This window comes from Rhinatrema bivittatum, chromosome 19, assembly GCF_901001135.1.
Source record: "Rhinatrema bivittatum chromosome 19, aRhiBiv1.1, whole genome shotgun sequence".
NCBI lineage: Eukaryota > Metazoa > Chordata > Amphibia > Gymnophiona > Rhinatrematidae > Rhinatrema > Rhinatrema bivittatum.
Genome location: NC_042633.1, coordinates 38,741,194 through 38,762,060, shown reverse-complemented (window position 1 = coordinate 38,762,060; position 20,867 = coordinate 38,741,194). Strand labels below are relative to the sequence as shown.

General features: G+C 53.5%; 2 protein-coding genes across 7 annotated transcripts in view; both read right to left on the bottom strand.

The window, feature by feature from the left end:
* Nucleotides 1–1,922: 1,922 nt before the first annotated feature.
* On the bottom strand, nt 1,923–11,681 carry C19H19orf67 (chromosome 19 C19orf67 homolog). 2 transcript variants are annotated; one of them, XM_029584181.1, is made up of 6 exons: nt 9,062–9,600; nt 4,956–5,100; nt 4,499–4,599; nt 4,106–4,294; nt 3,734–3,877; nt 1,923–2,443 (listed from the first exon to the last, which is right to left on the bottom strand). In XM_029584181.1, exons 1-6 carry the CDS (start codon nt 9,496–9,498, stop codon nt 2,296–2,298), a joined length of 1,164 nt encoding a protein of 387 aa, XP_029440041.1. In that variant the 5' UTR covers nt 9,499–9,600; the 3' UTR covers nt 1,923–2,295. The 2 variants fall into 2 exon arrangements, with proteins under 2 accessions (XP_029440041.1, XP_029440042.1); XM_029584182.1 differs by lacking the exon at nt 3,734–3,877 and having other exon boundaries at nt 2,311–2,443; nt 9,062–11,681.
* Nucleotides 11,682–13,081: 1,400 nt separating this feature from the next.
* The window catches only part of LOC115080132 (serine/threonine-protein kinase N1-like), a 72,023-nt gene continuing 64,237 nt past the window's right edge, over nt 13,082–20,867 (bottom strand). For all 5 annotated transcript variants that reach the window (XM_029584180.1, XM_029584176.1, XM_029584177.1 and 2 more), the window contains exons 14-22: nt 19,871–19,946; nt 18,792–18,883; nt 18,362–18,538; nt 17,816–17,878; nt 17,447–17,523; nt 17,177–17,319; nt 16,941–17,048; nt 16,527–16,607; nt 13,082–15,946 (exon numbers count right to left, since the gene is read on the bottom strand). In XM_029584180.1, coding sequence (XP_029440040.1) covers nt 15,743–15,946; nt 16,527–16,607; nt 16,941–17,048; nt 17,177–17,319; nt 17,447–17,523; nt 17,816–17,878; nt 18,362–18,538; nt 18,792–18,883; nt 19,871–19,946 — 1,021 coding nt within the window. In that variant the 3' untranslated portion in view covers nt 13,082–15,742. The remainder of the gene's footprint in view (nt 15,947–16,526; nt 16,608–16,940; nt 17,049–17,176; nt 17,320–17,446; nt 17,524–17,815; nt 17,879–18,361; nt 18,539–18,791; nt 18,884–19,870; nt 19,947–20,867) is intronic.

Below are 20,867 nucleotides of genomic sequence, written 5' to 3'. Positions count from 1 at the left end.
AGCAGTGGCTATTCCCTAAGTAAACTTGATTAATAGCAGTTAATGGACTTCTCCTCCAAGAACTTATCCAAACCTTTTTTGAACCCAGCTACACTAACTGCACTAACCACATCCTCTGCAACAAATTCCAGAGCTTTATTGTGCGTTGAGTGAAAAAGAACTTTCTCCGATTAGTCTTAAATGTGCTACTTGCTAACTTCATGGAATGCCCCCTAGTCCTTCTATTATCTGAAAGAGTAAATAACCGAGTCACATCTACCCATTCTAGACCTCTCATGATCTTAAACACCTCTATCATATCCCCCCTCAGCCGTCTCTTCTCCAAGCTGAAAAGTCCTAACCTCTTCAGCCTTTCCTCATAGGGGAGCTGTTCCATCCCCTTATCATTTTGGTTGCCCTTCTCTGTACCTTCTCCATCGCAATTATATCTTTTTTGAGATGCAGCGACCAGAATTGTACACAGTATTCAAGGTGCGGTCTCACCATGGAGCGATACAGAGGCATTATGACATTTTCCGTTCTATTAACCATTCCCTTTCTAATAATTCCCAACATTTTGTTTGCTTTTTTGACTGCCGCAGCTCACTGAGCCGACAATTTCAATGTGTTATCCACTATGACACCTAGATCTCTTTCTTGGGTTGTAGCACCTAATATGGAACCCAACATTGTGTAACTACAGCATGGGTTATTTTTCCCTATATGCATCACCTTGCACTTATCCACATTAAATTTCATCTGCCATTTGGATGCCCAATCTTCCAGTCTCGCACCTGCACACACTGGCCCAGCACAGAACAGGTACAGCACAGGCAGCAGTTGTGCAAGCTTCACACACACACACACACACACACACACACACTTGCACTTCCTTTTGACACAAGACCATTTCTATCTGCAAAGCCTAAGGCGTGATTGTTAATTTCACTCGGATGTTGGGGATGGGGCAGTAGCTCACGCGTTCGTGTCTGCAAATGGATTTCATCTTTCAGTCACCACGAGGGGGCACGAATCCGATTTGTAAGCCGGCGCACATTGGGCACGCTTCTCCGTGTCTTGATGCACTTGTGTGTGTGTGTGTGTGCGCATGCCACATCTGCTCGCCCAAGCTGAATTTCCCAGTGAATGGATCCCATCGCCCATCAGCATGAAACCTTGCCGTTACCACTCACTCGCCTTCCTTGCATCGCGTAACCTTTTCAGGAACGTCTAAACCAGTGGGGGGGGGGGGGGGGGGGGGGAGGAGAAACGCCCAAGAGGGTGGGATACAGAGGAGGATGATGACAAAACTGTCCTAGGTGAGGAGGGATATGCTGGGATGGGGCCAGCAGCTGGGATGTATCCTTAGCAGTGTGGCCGGGGATCACTGGGGGGGGGGGGGGGGGAAGGTTTGGACGGAGGGCGTCCCTGCCTCTCAGAGCTCCCCCCCCCCCCCGGCAGGGATCCTTCTCCTGGGAGCCTCTCCTCGGGTGTGGCAGGGAAGCTGGGCTGACACCCCCCCCCTCCCCGGCCCAGGGAGACCCGTTCTTAGCCAGCAAAGGGGCTAAGACATGGCCGGGCCCGCCAGCCGCACCGCCCGCTCCCGGACGAGCCCCCGAGCACTGCCGGGGATTCCTTGGGCCTCACCAAGAGCCGCCTATTGGGGCAGAGCCTGGATGGGATTGGGAGCTTCGAGGGAGAGTTATTGGGGGGGGGGGGCAGAACCGGGCAGCTCCCAGGTCATTGGCGACAAAGCCGGTCGGATCCTGGTTTTATTCCCCAACCGTTACGTCTCCGGTCCATGGGGGTCCAGCTCTTCCTCGGTGCAAGGTGGATCCCACTCCACCCCCCCCCCCCCACACACAAAAAAAATAAAATCCACGCCCCTCCCTGACACACACAGCAAATAAAATGCAAGCCCCCAACTGTTTCCAATTACTCAAGTGGTTTAATCTGATAGACCAAGAGGGACATTCATCTTTCCTGCCCCACTCGGGCAGAGCGAGGGGCAGTCAGCAGGGGGGGGGGGGGGGGGGGGCTTGAAAGGCGGTCGGGTGGAGCATCCTTTTGCTCAAGCCAGGCAGGTTGTAGGCGGTGACTGCGGGCTGGGTGAGTTTTCAGGGGAATAAATGGGGAGCACTGTGCAGGTCCGCAGGCTACGCTCGGGCAAAACAGCCAAGGATGCCCGGGGGGGAGGTACGAGAATCGCCCTCGGGGGTCGTCCTCGGAAATCCTGCTGCTCCAAGACGACCCCCCCCTCTGCACCCCCACTGGCAGGCGGGGGCAGCGGGAGAGTCGCCGTGCCCTCCGTTATCCTCAGGGCATCAGAGAGTAGGGGCCCGGAGCCACCCCGTGGTTGGTGAGAATCTGCACCAGGAGGTCGGTGGCCAGAGTCAGCGACGGCTCCTCAAAGCCGATGGTCAGCAGGCGATGGTACTCCCCTGTGGGCTGTGGACACAGGATCCTGAGAGAGAGAGAGAGAGAGAGAGGGGGGACAGGTTACAAGAGGCAAGCAATAGAAAGCTGGGTAGAGCAGAACACAAACTTGGCTTCAATCCCATCGCTGCCACCATCCTTTCTCCACGGCCTTCACTCAGTGGAGGTTGGGGCTGCCACAGTGGGAAATATGAAATCCTCTGAAAGGTAAACCCTGCTCGCTCAGTGCCGTTTGTCTTGGGCTCCCGTTTCAGCGACGTTCTTCTTAACATTTACCATTAACCGGTTAGGGCTGGGAACCAAGAGCTCGGGGTTCAAATCCAGCTTCCCATGGCCTCGACACCTCGGAGGTTTCAAAAGCATGCCTTCCACATAATTATTCCTCGGCCCACAAAGCCTCCAGGACTCTTACTAGTATCGCTGCCGTACTGTGTAGGAGGGGCCACAGAAAGCGGAATCGGTTAAAAAAAAAAAAAAATTAAAAATTAAATTTCTGGACGCACAAGATCCCTGGGTCCAGGCCCTGGACGGTTATTGTGAAGGTAGCGGGAGAGAACGGGCGCTCACACGGAGCGCCCTTTTCTCCTAACCCGCGCTGAGCCCCCACCTCTCCCGGGCGCCCGAGGCAGAGGAGGCGCCAGGGACGCGCAGTTTCCCCCCCCCCCCCCTAACGCCTCCTTTTTACAGAGGCGGGCGGCCGGGAGAGGTGGGGGCTCAGCGCGGGTTAGGAGAGCGGGCGCTCAGTCACGAGTGCCAGTTTTACGTGCGCCGACCCTGCCTCGGCCCTGTTTTATCTTCCACCACCTCAGGCGCTCGCTTTGGCTAACAGCTCTCTGGGACAGGGACCCCCACCCCCCTCCTTGTTCCAATATATATATATAATTAGCTGTAAAGGCAGCCCCTGGTCCGGGTTTAGGGCATTCTATAAATGTCAGAAAAAAAAAAGCCCCAAAACATTGTAGGGACCTTTGCTGGTCTCTTATCTGCATCTACGTCTCCCCCCGTGCGAGTGCGGCTGCGTCTCACGGGGATAATTGTCTCCAAGTGCGTCACCTCACTCGCGAGCCGGGGCATTCTCGGGGGGGGGGGGCACGGGTTCAATCTCTCAACTTTACCGCTAATGCCCTTTTTTAAAATTACCTGCGCTAAAGAGCGCCTCCCTCTGGAGCCCGTAGGCTGTAAGTCAATGAGACAGCGGCGTGCATGGTCAGGGCGGGTGCAGGCAGCCAGCGGCAGGTGGTGCCGCCAGACTACTGGAAGCAGGTGGGGGGGGGGGGGGGGGGGGGAGGAGAGGAGAGGACGGGGGGGTGCATCTTACCAAGAGAAGAGGTCCCCGGACTCCAGGCCTGGGGCCAGCGGGACCCAGCGACCAATGGACCACAGCTTCTGGATCTTGGTGGAGGTGGAGGCCGGGCCGGTCTTGGACAGCTCCTCACCCGTGTCTCGATAGCAGAGGAAGTAGCTGGAGGAGGGTGGGGGAGAGAAGAGAAGCCCCGGATCACTCCCATCACCCCCGCTGCCCCCTCCCTAGAAGGCTAAGTTCCTGCTAATTTGGCTTTATGGGGGCCAGAGAGATGACAGATGATAAAAGACATCACCCGGCGAGGTTAACCTCGTCTGCTGCGGGGCTCTGCGCCTCTTTACCACACACCCTCCCGGCCTCCCGGCCCCTGCGGCCCTCACTACTCACTATTCTGTGCGCTGTTCTCGTGTCCTTGTTCCCGGGGTCTCCTCCGAAACCTCCACGTTCCACCTCATCTTCTTGTACAGGTTCCTGGGGGTCCAAGCCGCCGTGTACAGCGCCGCCATGGAGTACCGGAAGACGGACACCTGACAGGACAGGCCCAGCGAGAACTTCCCGCAGAAGAAACAGGCAGCGCTGGTGGGGGGGGGGATGGAGGGTGGGGAGAGAGAGAGAGAGAGAGGAGGCAGAGAACAGGAATGCTGAGGGAGGGGAGGTAGAGAACAGGCAGGGCTGGCAGGAAGGGAGCGCACTGCTCCCTGGTGCTAGCACAGGGCTGCTCGCAGGACTGAACCAGGCGCTGCCGCGCTGATGCCCACTCCCCTCGGCCTCCCCTTGTACCTGCATGGGTCCGTGTCCTCCAGGGAGATGAATCCAAATGAGGCATACATCAGTGCCAGCTGCTCCAGCCTGGAGACCAGCTGCTGGGAGATCTCCAGGAGCTGGGGGGAACAGAGAAGAAGAGTTAAACCAGGATGCATTTTAAACCATGTTTTACCTCCTGTACTTGCCCCGTCTGGCACCTAAGCGCACCGATAGTTTCAGTCCCCAGGTTTTCTGGGAAGACAAAGGGATTTTTGCGCCTTGTTAAGGTGATCACGATTGTTCTGCCTGGCCAGCGGGCGCACTCGTGTCTCAGCCGAACCTGCCCCCCCCCCCCCGAGGCAGCCTCCGTCCGGGGAAACCCCCAGCCTTGACCGGTACGGCGGCCGGCCTGCGGGGCTTTCGTACCGGCGGGTGACCACTTCCTGGCCCTTGGCGCAAAAGGTCAAATGTAAGGACGGCGCGCGCGGAGTACCCGTTTCTGCACGCCCTCCGGCACGGGCTTCTTCCCGGGCAGCGTGTCCCGTGACACGGACTCGATGTACAACAGGAAGGGCTGGCAGGTGTGGAGGAAGGTGGGCATGGCCTTGGCGAACTGTTCTTTCCGTACTCTGTCCCTGCTGGAGAGAGAGAGAGAGAGAGAGAGAGAGACGCACATCAACTCCACCGGCCACTGTCATTTATTTTTATTTATTTAGAACTTTTCTATACCGACCTTCATATAGAATATCACATGGGTGTACATGGAACCAGAGGCAAAGTTACAGTGAACAGGGGAAATAACTTGGAGGTGGGGGGGGGTCAGAATTACAATGAGATTAAAGTAGTTAGGAGGTCAGAATAGCAGAAAAGTGATGCACTAAATTATATGCAAGGGTTATGTACAGTTGCAATGATTTGCAGTTAGGACGGGCAAAAAGGAGCTTAGGTATGCAAGAGGGGGGAGGACAGGGGTGACCAGCTGAAACCAAATTGGGTTAACTGGCAGGCAAAAGGACGTCTACTTGCACAGAAATTAAGCCCCCGCGCAGGCCAATGGGACGCCTCCTTTCTTCCTACTTCCCACTGCCCAACGGGGAGCCTCCTTCATTCTTCGAGCCCCCCGCGCAGGCCAATGGGAAGCCTCCTTTCTTCCTACCTCCCACTGCCCAACGGGGAGCCTCCTTCATTCTTCCACCCCCCCCCCCCCCCGCAGGCCAATGGGAAGCCCCCTTTCTTCCTTCCTCCCCCCGCCCACCGGGGAGCCTCCTTCATTCTTCCACCCCCCCCCCCCGCGCAGGCCAATGGGAAGCCTCCTTTCTTCCTACCTCCCACTGCCCAACGGGGAGCCTCCTTCATTCTTCCACCCCCCCCCCCCCCCCCCCGCGCAGGCCAATGGGAAGCCTCCTTTCTTCCTACCTCCCACTGCCCAACGGGGAGCCTCCTTCATTCTTCCACCCCCCCCCCCCCCGCGCAGGCCAATGGGAAGCCTCCTTTCTTCCTACCTCCCACTGCCCAACGGGGAGCCTCCTTCATTCTTCCTGCCCCCGCGCAGGCCAATGGGAAGCCTCCTTTCTTCCTACCTCCCACTGCCCAACGGGGAGCCTCCTTCATTCTTCCTGCCCCCGCGCAGGCCAATGGGAAGCCTCCTTTCTTCCTACCTCCCACTGCCCAACGGGGAGCCTCCTTCGTTCTTCCTGCCCCCGCGCAGGCCAATCGGAAGCGTCTACCCGGTCAGTGGGAGCGGAAGGAAGAGAGGTAGCCTCTGATTGGCCGGAGAGGCAGGAGGAAGGGGGCATAGCATAGCCTGGGGCTGGAGTGGGAGGAATGGTGGAGTCAAACCGCGACCAAGCAAGGCTGCCACGGGAGCTCATCCCTGCACTGAAGGAAGAGGAGGGTTTTGGTGAGAGATTGTGTGCAGGGGTGTGAATGGGAGCCTGGGTGAGAGCTTGTGTGCAGGGGTGTGAATGGGTGCCTGGGTGAGAGCTTGTGTGCAGGGGTGTGAATGGGTGCCTGGGTGAGAGCTGGTGTCTGTGGGTGTGAATGGGTGTCTGGGTGAGAGCTGGTGTCTGTGGGTGTGAATGGGTGCCTGGGTGAGAGCTTGTGTGTGTGGGTGTGAATGGGTGCCTGGGTGAGAGCTTGTGTGCAGGGGTGTGAATGGGTGCCTGGGTGAGAGCTGGTGTCTGTGGGTGTGAATGGGTGCCTGGGTGAGGGCTGGTGTGAATGGATGCTTGGGTGAGAGCTTGTGGGTGTGAATGGGTGCCTGGGTGAGGGCTGGTGTGTGTGGGTGTGAATGGATGCTTGGGTGAGAGCTTGTGTGTGTGGGTGTGAATGGGTGCCTGGGTGAGGGCTGGTGTGAATGGATGCTTGGGTGAGAGCTTGTGGGTGTGAATGGGTGCCTGGGTGAGGGCTGGTGTGTGTGGGTGTGAATGGATGCTTGGGTGTGTGGGTGTGAATGGGTGCCTCGGTGAGAGCTTGTGTGCAGGGGTGTGAATGGGTGCCTGGGTGAGGGCTGGTGTGAATGGGTGCTTAGGTGAGGGGTGTGAATGGGTGCCTGGGTGAGGGCTGGTGTGAATGGATGCTTGGGTGAGAGCTTGTGTATGTGGGTGTGAATGGGTGCCTGGGTGAGGGCTAGTGTGAATGGATGCTTAGGTGAGAGCTTGTGTATGTGGGTGTGAATGGGTGCCTGGGTGAGGGCTGGTGTGAATGGGTGCTTAGGTGAGAGCTTGTGTATGTGGGTGTGAATGGGTGCCTGGGTGAGAGCTGGTGACTGTGGGTGTGAATGGGTGCCTGGGTGAGAGTTGGTGTGTGTGGGTGTGACTGGGTGCCTGGGTGAGGGCTGGTGTGTGTGGGTGTGAATGGGTGCCTGGGTGAGGGCTGGTGTGTGTGGGTGTGAATGGGTGCTAGAGCATTTGTGTGTGATTGAGAGCTTGTCAGGAAGATGACTGGTGTGAGAGAGAGACCGAGACTGGTCATGGGGTGTAACTGGGGGTGTGTGTGTGTGACTGGTTGTGGGTGCTAAGGAAGAAGACCATGAGGACAGAGCTCCACAGCCCTTGCTGCTTCTGGTGAGTTCTATTGGCCTGGAAGGGAAAGGAGTAGGAGAGTTGCTGGAGGGGGTAAGTAAAGGTGGCTTTTTAAGTTCATTTTTCTTAATGACTGCCTATTTAATTATTGAGTATTATGTAATGTGGCTGCTGTTTTGAAATATTTTATTGATGTTTGGATAATTTTTATTAATGTTTGAGTTTCTAATTGTTGGATGTTTTTCTGTTCATCAGCTGTTTTGTAACATTTATTAGTATAGTTTTACAATTATTTCTGTGTGGGGCTCTATAGCAGCTTGGCTTGTTCTGTGTTCCTAATAGGAGGTGTATTGGTGTTTAAGGGTTGTTATGTGTTCCATAATGCAGGTGTGTAACTTTGTGTGGATTAGTTTCTGTGCATTACTGCAGATCCTGGGACTGTGTTAGGTGCTATATTTCTCTTTCCAGTTCTCCAGGTTCGCACCGCATGCAGAGTGGCTTCTTTTGGGGTTTCCATTCCAGTTTCTGTCTCCATATTTATAATTTGTGGTCCTTCTGTACTTGGTGAAGGTCAGTTCTGGGTGTGTGTGACCGAGGTGAGGTATTTTACTAGCGTGTAGGCATTTTGTATCAATCTTATTTCTCAATGGGACATGCATCAGTGGTAAATTACTGTCTTTTCATAAGGAGTAGAGGGAGTTTGTGTTGCTTTTACTGAGATGGCACCAGCACATCTTTTTTCTATGGAGAGTTGTACAGGGTGCTGCCCCAGATCTGCTCTGCACTCATCGCTGGGGGGGTCGAGGGGGTTCCCGTGGATTGCAGAGTGCAGGTTTACATTTAGCCCCGCGCCGGTCACATGCTCAGTGTGTCACGCGCGTGAGAACCATCCGTCAGCTGTGTCCCGGCCGAAAAACAAAGGTTGAGAAGCGCTGTCCCGGTGTATCCCCCATCTCGCTCCCACGGCCTGGCTATCCTTGCTCCGTCATTTTGGATTTAGCGGACCCGATGAGCCCCCACCAGCCAGGCAAGCAGGCAGGACTAGTTGGGGGTGCCGATCTCGGTCCATCCGGGGGGGGGGGGGGGGGGGGGGGGCACGTGCAGGGTGCCTGGGTGAGAGGATGGAGGAGCCAGGGGCAAGGGTCTCCGGGAGGAGCCTGTGGGGGGGGGGGGGGGGCTACAGAGAGCGCTTTTAAGGCAAGGGGTTTCCTACAGGCCCAGCTGCCAGCCTTGCATTACAGAGCTGGGGGTTCCCTCGATAAACCGATTCATGGCTATTAAGGGGGGTGGTGGTAGCTCGTGTTAAACTTAAGAGGAGCTTGCTTGGTTGCGAATCCCCAATTCTTGTTCTGCCTTGGGATTTTAGGGCAAAAAGACGATTCGCCTGCGGTGGATTTATTTTAAAAAAGCCATTCTTGGGCGCTGAGCAGGGAAGATTACGCTTAGGGGCGGGGAAAACATTTATTCTCACACCTTTGGGGGGGTTACAGACAGCAAACGAGGTCTTAAGAGGGCCACATGGGGGGGGGGGGGGAATTCTGTAACTGCTAGGGCAGAGGGCGAGGCCGCGTCTCACCTGTACAGCAGGTAGGTCTGGAAGTCCTCCGCCTTCTTCATCAGGTACTTCAGCTTCTCGCCCAGGGGCACCAGCTTCTCCTCCAAGAGGCCGGGCTGGGAGAGGGCCTCCCGGGGGTCCGGGCCGCCGTCCCTGGCCGGGGACCTCTGCGCCAGAGGCTCCGGGGCGCCGGGGGGCGGCGGGAGAGCCACGGGGAGGGCGGGGTTCCGGCCGGGGGTGCCCCCGGGGCGAGGGGACGAGGACCCGTCCGAGCCGCTGGCCATCCTCCTCCTCCTCCCGGAAACCGGGGCGGCCTCGGGTGGGGAGGGAGGGGCTCTCGGCGTCTCCCGGGGCTTCAACTGTGCGAGGACGGCGCTTTCTTTTGAAAGAGAACGCGGCAACCGCTGCGGCGTTACCTCACAATGCGCGCGGCTCGCCGGCCCAGCTGGGAGGAGCATCCGGCTCCCGGGTTCCCTGCGGGCTCGCCTGGGGTGATCTAGAACGTTCCCATATTTTGGTTTGTTTCGGAAAGTCTTATTGTTCCTATCCCCAGGCTCGTCCACCTCATATTCACAGCTTAAGCACAGATTTATTCTGTTTATAAAAGCTGATGTCATGTACTGAATAGTTATTGGTTAAGTTACTGTTAATTGTAGATCTTCCACCTCATATTCACAGCTTAGGCACAGATTTATTCTGTTTATAAAAGTTGATGTCAAATGTACTGAATAGTTATTGGTTAAGCTACTGTTAATTGTAGATCTTCCACCTCATTCACAGCTTAAGCACAGATTTATTCTGTCTATAAAAGTTGATGTCAAATGTACTGAATAGTTATTGGTTAAGCTACTGTTAATTGTAGATCTTCCACCTCATATTCACAGCTTAGGCACAGATTTATTCTGTTTTATAAAAGTTGATGTCATGTACTGAATAGTTATTGGTTAAGCTACTGTTAATTGTAGATCTTCCACCTCATATTCACAGCTTAAGCACAGATTTATTCTGTTTATAAAAGTTGATGTCAAATGTACTGAATAGTTATTGGTTAAGCTACTGTTAATTGTAGATCTTCCACCTCATATTCATAGCTTAAGCACAGATTTATTCTGTTTATAAAAGTTGATGTCATGTACTGAATAGTTATTGGTTAAGTTACTGTTAATTGTAGATCTTCCACCTCATTCACAGCTTAGGCACAGATTTATTCTGTTTATAAAAGTTGATGTCAAATGTACTGAATAGTTATTGGTTAAGCTACTGTTAATTGTAGATCTTCCACCTCATATTCACAGCTTAAGCACAGATTTATTCTGTTTTATAAAAGTTGATGTCAAATGTACTGAATAGTTATTGGTTAAGCTACTGTTAATTGTAGATCTTCCACCTCATTCACAGCTTAAGCACAGATTTATTCTGTTTATAAAAGTTGATGTCAAATGTACTGAATAGTTATTGGTTAAGCTACTGTTAATTGTAGATCTTCCACCTCATTCACAGCTTAAGCACAGATTTATTCTGTCTATAAAAGTTGATGTCAAATGTACTGAATAGTTATTGGTTAAGCTACTGTTAATTGTAGATCTTCCACCTCATATTCACAGCTTAGGCACAGATTTATTCTGTTTTATAAAAGTTGATGTCATGTACTGAATAGTTATTGGTTAAGCTACTGTTAATTGTAGATCTTCCACCTCATATTCACAGCTTAAGCACAGATTTATTCTGTTTATAAAAGTTGATGTCAAATGTACTGAATAGTTATTGGTTAAGCTACTGTTAATTGTAGATCTTCCACCTCATATTCATAGCTTAAGCACAGATTTATTCTGTTTATAAAAGTTGATGTCATGTACTGAATAGTTATTGGTTAAGTTACTGTTAATTGTAGATCTTCCACCTCATTCACAGCTTAAGCACAGATTTATTCTGTCTATAAAAGTTGATGTCAAATGTACTGAATAGTTATTGGTTAAGCTACTGTTAATTGTAGATCTTCCACCTCATATTCACAGCTTAGGCACAGATTTATTCTGTTTTATAAAAGTTGATGTCATGTACTGAATAGTTATTGGTTAAGCTACTGTTAATTGTAGATCTTCCACCTCATTCACAGCTTAAGCACAGATTTATTCTGTTTATAAAAGTTGATGTCAAATGTACTGAATAGTTATTGGTTAAGCTACTGTTAATTGTAGATCTTCCACCTCATATTCACAGCTTAAGCACAGATTTATTCTGTTTTATAAAAGTTGATGTCAAATGTACTGAATAGTTATTGGTTAAGCTACTGTTAATTGTAGATCTTCCACCTCATATTCACAGCTTAGGCACAGATTTATTCTGTTTATAAAAGTTGATGTCATGTACTGAATAGTTATTGGTTAAGTTACTGTTAATTGTAGATCTTCCACCTCATTCATAGCTTAAGCACAGATTTATTCTGTTTATAAAAGTTGATGTCAAATGTACTGAATAGTTATTGGTTAAGTTACTGTTAATTGAAGATCTTCCACCTCATTCACAGCTTAAGCACAGATTTATTCTGTTTATAAAAGTTGATGTCAAATGTACTGAATAGTTATTGGTTAAGCTACTGTTAATTGTAGATCTTCCACCTCATATTCACAGATTTATTCTGTTTTATAAAAGTTGATGTCAAATGTACTGAATAGTTATTGGTTAAGCTACTGTTAATTGTGGATCTTCCACCTCATATTCACAGCTTAAGCACAGATTTATTCTGTTTATAAAAGTTGATGTCATGTACTGAATAGTTATTGGTTAAGCTACTGTTAATTGTAGATCTTCCACCTCATTCATAGCTTAAGCACAGATTTATTCTGTTTATAAAAGTTGATGTCAAATGTACTGAATAGTTATTGGTTAAGCTACTGTTAATTGTAGATCTTCCACCTCATATTCACAGCTTAGGCACAGATTTATTCTGTTTTATAAAAGTTGATGTCAAATGTACTGAATAGTTATTGGTTAAGCTACTGTTAATTGTAGATCTTCCACCTCATTCATAGCTTAAGCACAGATTTATTCTGTTTTATAAAAGTTGATGTCAAATGTACTGAATAGTTATTGGTTAAGCTACTGTTAATTGTAGATCTTCCACCTCATATTCACAGATTTATTCTGTTTTATAAAAGTTGATGTCATGTACTGAATAGTTATTGGTTAAGTTACTGTTAATTGTAGATCTTCCACCTCATTCATAGCTTAAGCACAGATTTATTCTGTTTATAAAAGTTGATGTCAAATGTACTGAATAGTTATTGGTTAAGCTACTGTTAATTGTAGATCTTCCACCTCATTCACAGCTTAAGCACAGATTTATTCTGTTTTATAAAAGTTGATGTCAAATGTACTGAATAGTTATTGGTTAAGTTACTGTTAATTGTAGATCTTCCACCTCATTCACAGCTTAAGCACAGATTTATTCTGTTTATAAAAGTTGATGTCATGTACTGAATAGTTATTGGTTAAGCTACTGTTAATTGTAGATCTTCCACCTCATTCATAGCTTAAGCACAGATTTATTCTGTTTATAAAAGTTGATGTCAAATGTACTGAATAGTTATTGGTTAAGCTACTGTTAATTGTAGATCTTCCACCTCATATTCACAGCTTAAGCACAGATTTATTCTGTTTATAAAAGTTGATGTCAAATGTACTGAATAGTTATTGGTTAAGCTACTGTTAATTGTAGATCTTCCACCTCATATTCACAGCTTAAGCACAGATTTATTCTGTTTATAAAAGTTGATGTCAAATGTACTGAATAGTTATTGGTTAAGTTACTGTTAATTGTAGATCTTCCACCTCATATTCACAGCTTAAGCACAGATTTATTCTGTTTATAAAAGTTGATGTCATGTACTGAATAGTTATTGGTTAAGCTACTGTTAATTGTAGATCTTCCACCTCATTCATAGCTTAAGCACAGATTTATTCTGTTTATAAAAGTTGATGTCAAATGTACTGAATAGTTATTGGTTAAGCTACTGTTAATTATAGATCTTCCACCTCATATTCACAGCTTAAGTACAGATTTATTCTGTTCATAAAAGTTGATGTCAAATATACTAAACTGGTTAAGCTACTGTTATTTGTACAAAGTTGTTGTATTTGTAAACCGGAGTGAAGGCATCTAGCTATACTTCGGTATAAAAAAAACAACTCTTAAATAAATACATTTGAAGCTGCCGAGCCACCGGGGGTCATGGACGCAAGGCCATCCTGGCCATCAGACACCCTCTCCCTACCTGGCCACTGTTGAAGATGGGGGGGGGGGGGGCCGGACTACAGATCCCATAATGCACTAGGATGGAAGTTAAGGACAGAGAATCAGGACCAGGCAGAAGTCTTCCCCCCCCCCCCCCCCTAGGAACGGGTCTGCTCGACAGCGGTAAAGACTCTGGGTTTGAAATGCCAACTGGAGACCTCTGGCGCCTACGGTCAAAGTGAACCGGGTGGGGGGGGGAGGACGGAGCACCCGCCGGGAGAGCCCTATCCGGGAAGCAAAGACAAGGGGGGGGGGGGGTGCGCCGAATAATTACCAGGCAGAGGTCATTAAATCCTCCAGCAAATGGGCTCGGTGAGCCGTTAATTATTCTAAGGTGGCCCCCTCATTCCTCCCGATTCTCTCCCATAGGATCATCCTCCTCCTACTTTCCTGCTGGATTCATGGGCTCTAAAGATTTATCACAAAAGATTGGAAAGCACCCGGCGGGTTGTGCGCGCTCCCGGGCGAGGGCCCGGGATCAGGAGGCGGCCACCGTCCGAGCGCAGGACGCACGGACACGGGGCTCGGGGCTGCAGCAACAGGGAAAGCAAAAAACGTCAAGGCCGAGCGCGCCATCAAACTTTAAATAAATAAATACATCAAATCGTTTTCCATCGGGGCGCGGAGGAAGACGTGTGGCTAAGGCCGCCTGTGCCGGTTCTCGCCTCGGTCCGTGGCACTCGTCGGGATCCCCGGACCCCTCTCAAGGAGGGGGAGGGGGGGGGGGGTGAAGGCGTGGAAGTTGGAATAACGCCACGACCACCCTTTTTTTTTGTCGTGGTTCGTGATTTATGTTTTCAACGCGTGTCCCGTCAATCCCTCGCTCCCCCCCCTCCCCCCGGGTGCCGGAGGCCGCAGGGTCTGCGGGCTGGAGATGCATAAAACAGACACAGGCAACACAAGTTCAGGTTTTTTGTTTTTTTGTGTGTTTTTGTGGTTTGTTTTTTTTTCCTTCAGATATAACACAAGTTAAAAGGCTTTCACTCCGGGCGGCGTTAGGTCGTCTCTCTTATAATTTTACAAGCCTCATGCCAAGGTAAAAGTGTGAGATATCGTCAGAGCGGCGCACTAACACGCTCGCTATGCATAAAAGGCAATAATACGCTACATCCTGCCGCGGACGCGTTCTCGCTCCTCCGCGCCGTGCTCTCCCCCCCCCCCCCCCCAGCTACATCTGAACCAAAAAGTTTAACTTAGGAAATATTTAGAAACTTAAACAGGAATCTGAAAAATAAAAAAAGCCAGAGGGAGGGATTGATAAACTCCGGTGGTGCCGGAAGGCATTGAAATTCAGCTTGGGGGCGGTCAGAGGTGGAGGGCACAGCCGGGACCCCCTCCACGTTTACAGTGCGTTCAGAAGCTCGGGGGCCCCTTCAAAAGTCTCACACGCGCAGTGCGCTCATCTCAGGGAGGGGGGGCTCCTGGCTGGCTTAGCGGGACCCCTCCTCGGCAGGTTATCCGGATACTCTTTCCCCCCCGCCCTGGTGACGACGCGCCCCGGGACGCGGACATCAGCGCCGCTAGCCGTGGGGGGGCGTCCTGATGGACGTATAGAGAGCCGAGGGACATGGGGGGGGGGGGGGGGGAACGTTTCGCCCCCTGAAGTTCCTTGGGGCTCTTTTACAGAGTCCGTCGGCGGGGGCGGCTCTCGCACTCCCCGCCGTCCCGAGCAAAGGGGGTTTCAATAAATTATACGTGGTTTCTATCGCAAAGCTCTCTCTCTCGTACGGGGGGGGGGGGGGGGCGCGTGTTTCCCAGGCTGGGCGCGCGGCCAAGGGCTGCTGTCATCCCCCCCCCCCTAAAATTCAGTACCCCAGTCTCCCATCCTTGCTGACCTTCCTCTCCCTTAAGGCACCCGGACACCCCCCCCCCTACTAATCTACGGGACTTTCCATTAACCAGTTCATCGCCCCCCCCCCGGACTCCTGGAACCGCGCACCAAATCCCCACCGCCGGTGTCTGAGAAGAATCAGAAAGGCGAGCTGCAGCCAGGTCCACCCCCCCCCCCCCCCACGACTCTAGGGCATAAAAAATGATTGGGGTGTATCTATATAAAACTCTGGCACCTATAGAATAGGAGGAGCTGCATTAAAACAACCAAACAAAAAAAAGCCAGGACGGAGGTGGGAAAATCCAGCCCCGATATTCGAGCGGGTGACTTCTGGTACGAGCTAATACCCCCCCCCCCCCCCAGAAACGATGCAGACTCCGGCGTGCTCGTTAACCATCTGCAGCGCTGTACACTCCACGGTGATAAGGGCGGGTGGAGAGGAGGAGGAGGAGGAGCAGCGGCGGCGGGTCCCACGCTCGGCGGACGTCTCGGGAGCGGAAGGAGCTCGGCGTCCTCCCCGACCCTCTCAGGGGGAGGGGGCCAGGCCCCAGGGCTGCTGCTGCCGTCGCCGCCGCCGCTAGCAGGCGTCCGAGACGTAATCAAAGTCTTTGAACATGTCCTGCTCCTTCTGCGTCAGCGGGCGGGGCTCGCGGGGCGGCGTCAGGGCGGGAACCTCCGCCGTGAACTCCTCGTCGAAGTTGCTGGTGTCCTCCCGCCACTTCACCAGGGGCACGAAGGGCGGCCGGAGCCGCCTGGCGAGCAGAGATTCCCAGTCGATGGCCTGAGGCAGAGGGAAGGGGGGGGGGGGGGGAGAGAGACTGTGAGAACGGGGGGGGTGTGTGCACGCCGACGGCGTTCACAAGATATTAACCCCCTCCCCCCCCCCCAAAAAAAATGAGTCGTGCCGTGGAGGAGATCTACCACAGTGACAGTTACACCCACCCCCCCCCCCCCCCCAGCCGCTGAATGAATCCACACAGACCACCAGGAACCGAGGGGCCAGTGGCTGGCCTGGGCGCCCCGCTCCTCGGGCCGGCGAGGGTTGTGGGGGGTGCTAAAGAGGCAGCCCCCGTGGGTGGGAAGGATTCTCGGTGGTCGCACCAGGTGGTCTCGGGTGCGCGTTCGTGGCCGGGTCCCTGAGGGCGCCGCCGTCCCCGCCTCTCGCAGCCCAGAGGTCCGGGAGCCGTGACCACGACCGGGTCGGACGGGAGGGAGAAGAATCGCCAGGCTGGAGACCGAACGGCACACGGGGGGGGAAGTAATCGTCTGAAAGAGACGAGGCGAGGCAGTGCAAGCGGAGTCGGGGGGTGAGGGGATACGGGGATGCCCGACCGACCCGCAGCAGGGACCGCACCGCCCACCTTGAAGAAGGGTTGTTTCTTCACATCCTCGGCGTCTCGCTCGCTGGATCCCAGGCGACGCTCTGGATTCCTTCGAAGCAGCTGCGGCGGAAATAAATAAATAAATAAATTCACCAACGCCGCCGTCTGTTTTGCGTTTCCGAGGTATTTGTTTTGTTTTTTTCGTTTTATTTTTTTTTTTTTAATTTATGGCCCCAGGGTCCACGAGTTCTTGCACTCCAGGGTGCCGCGCTCTGCTTGCGTTCGGTCACCCCGCCCTTGCCGCCCGGATTAAACTGCTTGGGGGGGGCCCCCCTCTTCCGCTCCCGCTGCTTTATCTTAACCGTTGCGTGCATACCGCGGGCGTATCGCTGGGTAACGCGCTCTTGCTGGGCCGGGCACGCGACTCCCCCCCGAGGCAATGGGACGTCTTACCCGCCTCATGAGCCCGATGGCCTCCGTCGACAGGAAGCGGGGGTATCTCACTTCGTCGTTCACGATGCTGTCGAACACCTCCTCCTCGTCGTCGCCGGGGAACGGGCTCTGGGCAAAGAGCGAGAGAAAAGGCGAGGGGAAGGAGGTGAGCGAGGGTGGTGGGGGGGGGGAAGGGCGGAAAAGCGGGGACCAGAAGCCGCCTCGGGGGAAGCAGAGGGGCCCTGGGACACACTCACCTCCCCCACCATCATCTCGTAGACCAGGACGCCGAAGCCCCACCAGTCCACGGCCCGCGTGTACGACGTGTCCGTCAGCACCTCCGGGGCCAGGAACTCGGGAGTGCCGCAGAAGGTGCTGGTGCGGTCGCCGTAGCCCATGCCTGCAAGGCGAGCCAAGAGAAGGGGGGGGGGGTGGTCAGCGGACTTGTCAAGCCATGGGAGCTCAGCCCCCCCTAAGTCCCACATCTCTTACCCCCCCATTCCCCCCCCCCCCCCGGGACGACAAACCTTCTTTGCAGAGGCCGAAGTCCGCGATCTTCACGAAGCCTTCGGTGTCCAGTAATAAGTTATCCAGTTTCAGATCCCTGCAGGCGGGGAAGGGGGAAGGCAAGAGTTCACCCATCCGATTAAGACACAAATCCCCCCCCCACCTCGCGCACCAGAAGGGCTGCCCCGGCTCCCCGTTCCAGGATGAGAGCGCCCCGGGAATACGAGCTGCGGCGGCGCACGACGCCTTCTTTTTTTGCCGAACGAACCTTGCGACGGATTTAAGATTTTAAAGCCCGGAAAGCTGCCGACGGCAGCGCGTGGTCTCCGGGGAAGCTGAAAACTAGCCCGAGGGAGCTGGACCGCTGGCCGTAGACGTCTCTCTCTTACCTGTACACTATTTTGTGGTCGTGCAGAAACTGCAACCCCAGGACGACGCACGCCGCGTAGAACCTGCAAGGGTGGGAGAGATACAGAGAGATAATTCCTGCTGAGACTTCCTGGGACCTCTCTCGCTTCCTCCGGCCGGACCCTTCTCTGCATGATCCCGCGGGGTGCACCTGGCTTAGAGCTGGAAAGGCCCTCTGGGAACCGTGAACGGCATGCGGTCGCCTGCGCGGAGGCTTCCGCTGGGCGCGCGCGCAGGGCACCCGGGAGCCGGCGTGACAGCGGGCGCGCGCGCGCAGCAGCGATTTACGGCTCGCCGGTCAGAAGGTGCCGGAGGACAGTCTAACTCAGCCGTCCCAGCTCAAGGCAGGGCTCAGCTGGGGATCTGAATCTCCTGCAGGAGGAAGCGTGCGATTTCCCCCCCCCCCCCCCCATTTTAGGCCCATTGCAGACTGTCCTATATCTGCTCCAGGGTGCGGGTTCGAGTGGGCCCCCGTGGCCCTGGAGTTCTAGCGACCCTCCCCTCTCCCCCCAGGGAGCCGCACTCACATGGCCCTGGGCTCCGAGAAGACGTCAGTATGGATGTGCATCATGAGGTCGCCCCCCGCCGTGTACTCCATCACGAAGCAGACGTGCTCCGAGGTCTGGAAGCAGGCCAGCAGGTTCACCAGGAACGGGTGGCGGGAGCCGTTCACGGTCTCGAAGATCCGCTTCTCGCACATGAGGCTACGGGGGAGGAGGAGAAGAAGAAGAAGAAGGAGCAGTCACGGAGAGCAGGACGTAAAGGGGCCGCCGGAGGCCGGGTCAGGCGGTGGTGACCCGGGGGGGAAAGGGACCCTGGAACTCATCCTGGCCAGAACGGTGACCCGCTCGGGAGAGACCGCGAGGACCTTGAATAAGTGCCTAAGGCTTGATGGCGCGGTCTCCGTGCGAGGCTTTTCCTGCCCCCCCCTCCCCCCTCCCCCCGCCGCACGCTTACCTCTCCACCTCGTCGCGAGCCACGATGTCGCCCTTCTTCAAGGCTTTGATGGCGTAGAGATTCCCCGTGGCTTTGTACTCGGACAGCAGCACCTGCGGCCGGACACGGGACAGTTAGCAAGCGAGGACCACAAAGTCGCGAGCCATCGGCGTGTGTCCCGTCCCCCCCCCCCACCCCCTCGCCAGGAAACGACGAGCTTGCGCGGACGCGGAGAGAGCTCACATAAAGGCCCGTGCTCTCCCCCCCTCACAGCTGGGGGGCCGGGCCGGGCCGATTCGGGTAGCAAAGGCCTGCAAACGCCTAAGGTGTAAAAAACCCAACCGCCGCCCTCACAAGACGCCGCGAACCTCGGCAGACGTGCCTGGGACGTTTCCCCTTGTAGAGGCGCCACGCTTTAACAGGCGAAACGCTTTTTGAATGTTCACCCGTGAGCTGCCAGGTCCAAAAAAAAAAAATAAAAAATCCGTAATCGTCTCATCCCAAAATTACGCTTCTTAGTTCCTAAATTAGCAAATTTATTTTTTTTTCCAATAAACAGTGAGAGAAAATACGAACGTCACGCCAGGGAGACAAAACGCTAAACAGTACCGGGCGAGAATAGGTTCTTTGTAGCCATCCGGCAAGTATATTAGCCGTAAAGAAAATATTTCTCACTCAGATTTGGGATAAGCTTTTGTTAATAGAGATGCGAACTCGCTGACGGGTTTCCCAAAGCGTGCGAAATTTAGCAGAGTCTGTCAAACTTTTTTCTGTGGCTGCAGCTTCGCATTTTATATGCAAGTCACAGCTAATCCCAATTTAAACAAATAAATATATTTTTTTTTAAAACTGTTTTTGCCTAATCGAAGTGAAAAATAATTGTTAATGATGGTGAACAATATACATGCAAGCTGTGGCTTTTGATAATAGAGCAGACAGACTCCAGGTGATCCCCTGAGGTGGACAGAGGGGGGGAAAAGTCGTTCCCCACCCCCCTACCCCCGCGGCACTGGTGAAGGCTGGGCCAGAGGTAAAGTTCCTCCACCTTCTCCTGCAGTCTGACCCTACGGCCCACGGACAGGTCCGGGAGCCGGACTCACCTTGCCAAAATGCCCTCGTCCCAGGACAGCCAGGAGGTTGAAGTCTTGCAGCGTTAAAGGGGACTTTCTCCGATGGCTGGAGAGGAAAGGCAGAGAGAAAAGTGAATTAAATTCCGTATCCCTCCACCCCGAGTCTTCGTGTAGCCCCGGGCAAGAACTGAAAACGGGATGGGAGTGGAGGGGGTAACAGAGAGCTGAGCTGGAGAAAGGGGGCTGGGCTTCACATCGTGCTCCTCGGTGCGGCCATGAGCCGGACCTTTAAGCTGCGGTTGCTCAGGGTGGGGGAAGTGATCCCCCCCCTCCTTAGGGGACAGCTTGGACCTCTTCCTCACTGGTCCCTAGCTGGCCAAACGGACCTTGTGGAGAAGCAGTACAAATTCTGCTGAAAAAAATCCTCCGGATCCCTCCCACACTCAAAATCCTCCCCCAACGACCGCATCATCGGTGAAAAGCAGAGGAGGGGAGCGTTGCCTGCCACTGCGCTCTCAGCACCCCCCCCCCCTCCCCTTCCGGGAGCATCCGCCACCGGCCCTGCCGAGCGAGTGACCCTCCGCGGGAGGTTCCCTCACCTCCCGAGTTCACAGGCCCTGCAAAGCGCGGCCGCGTCAACCTGACCGACCCGCGAGCCCCACAGGCTCCACCCACGTGGGCGCGCGCTGGAAGAGCTCCTGCAACGGCCCTGGCCACCACCTTCGATGAGCACCTGGATAAACCCCGGCGTCGGAGAAAGTCCCCTTTAACGCTCGGTTACGCAGCAGTGCCTGAAAAGTTTGGGGGTTTTTTTGTTCTCTGTCTCCATCTGCTGGTAGGGGATGCACAAGCCACTCGTCTGGACCGATCTGGGGTACGGACAGGAACTGAATTTTCAAATATATTGTATTTAACTTCTCCCCTAGAAGCCCAGCAGGAGCGAAGTCAGGGTGTGGCTTGCTCGGTCACGCAGAGAAGGTAAGCTCAGGGTCGGAAGGTCATGGAGAGGGGGGTAGGCCTCGGTTGA

Bases quoted from the DNA above. Each gene is read 5' to 3' on its own strand.
- C19H19orf67 (XM_029584181.1), bottom strand. From the start codon at position 9,498: ATGCTCCTCCCAGCTGGGCCGGCGAGCCGCGCGCATTGTGAGGTAACG. The intron at 5,101-9,061 runs GTGAGACGCGGC...CTCTCTCTCCAG, and splicing joins CAGACCTACCTGCTGTACAG to CAGGGACAGAGTACGGAAAG. The intron at 3,878-4,105 runs GTGAGTAGTGAG...ACCCTCCTCCAG, and splicing joins CGAGAACAGCGCACAGAATA to CTACTTCCTCTGCTATCGAG.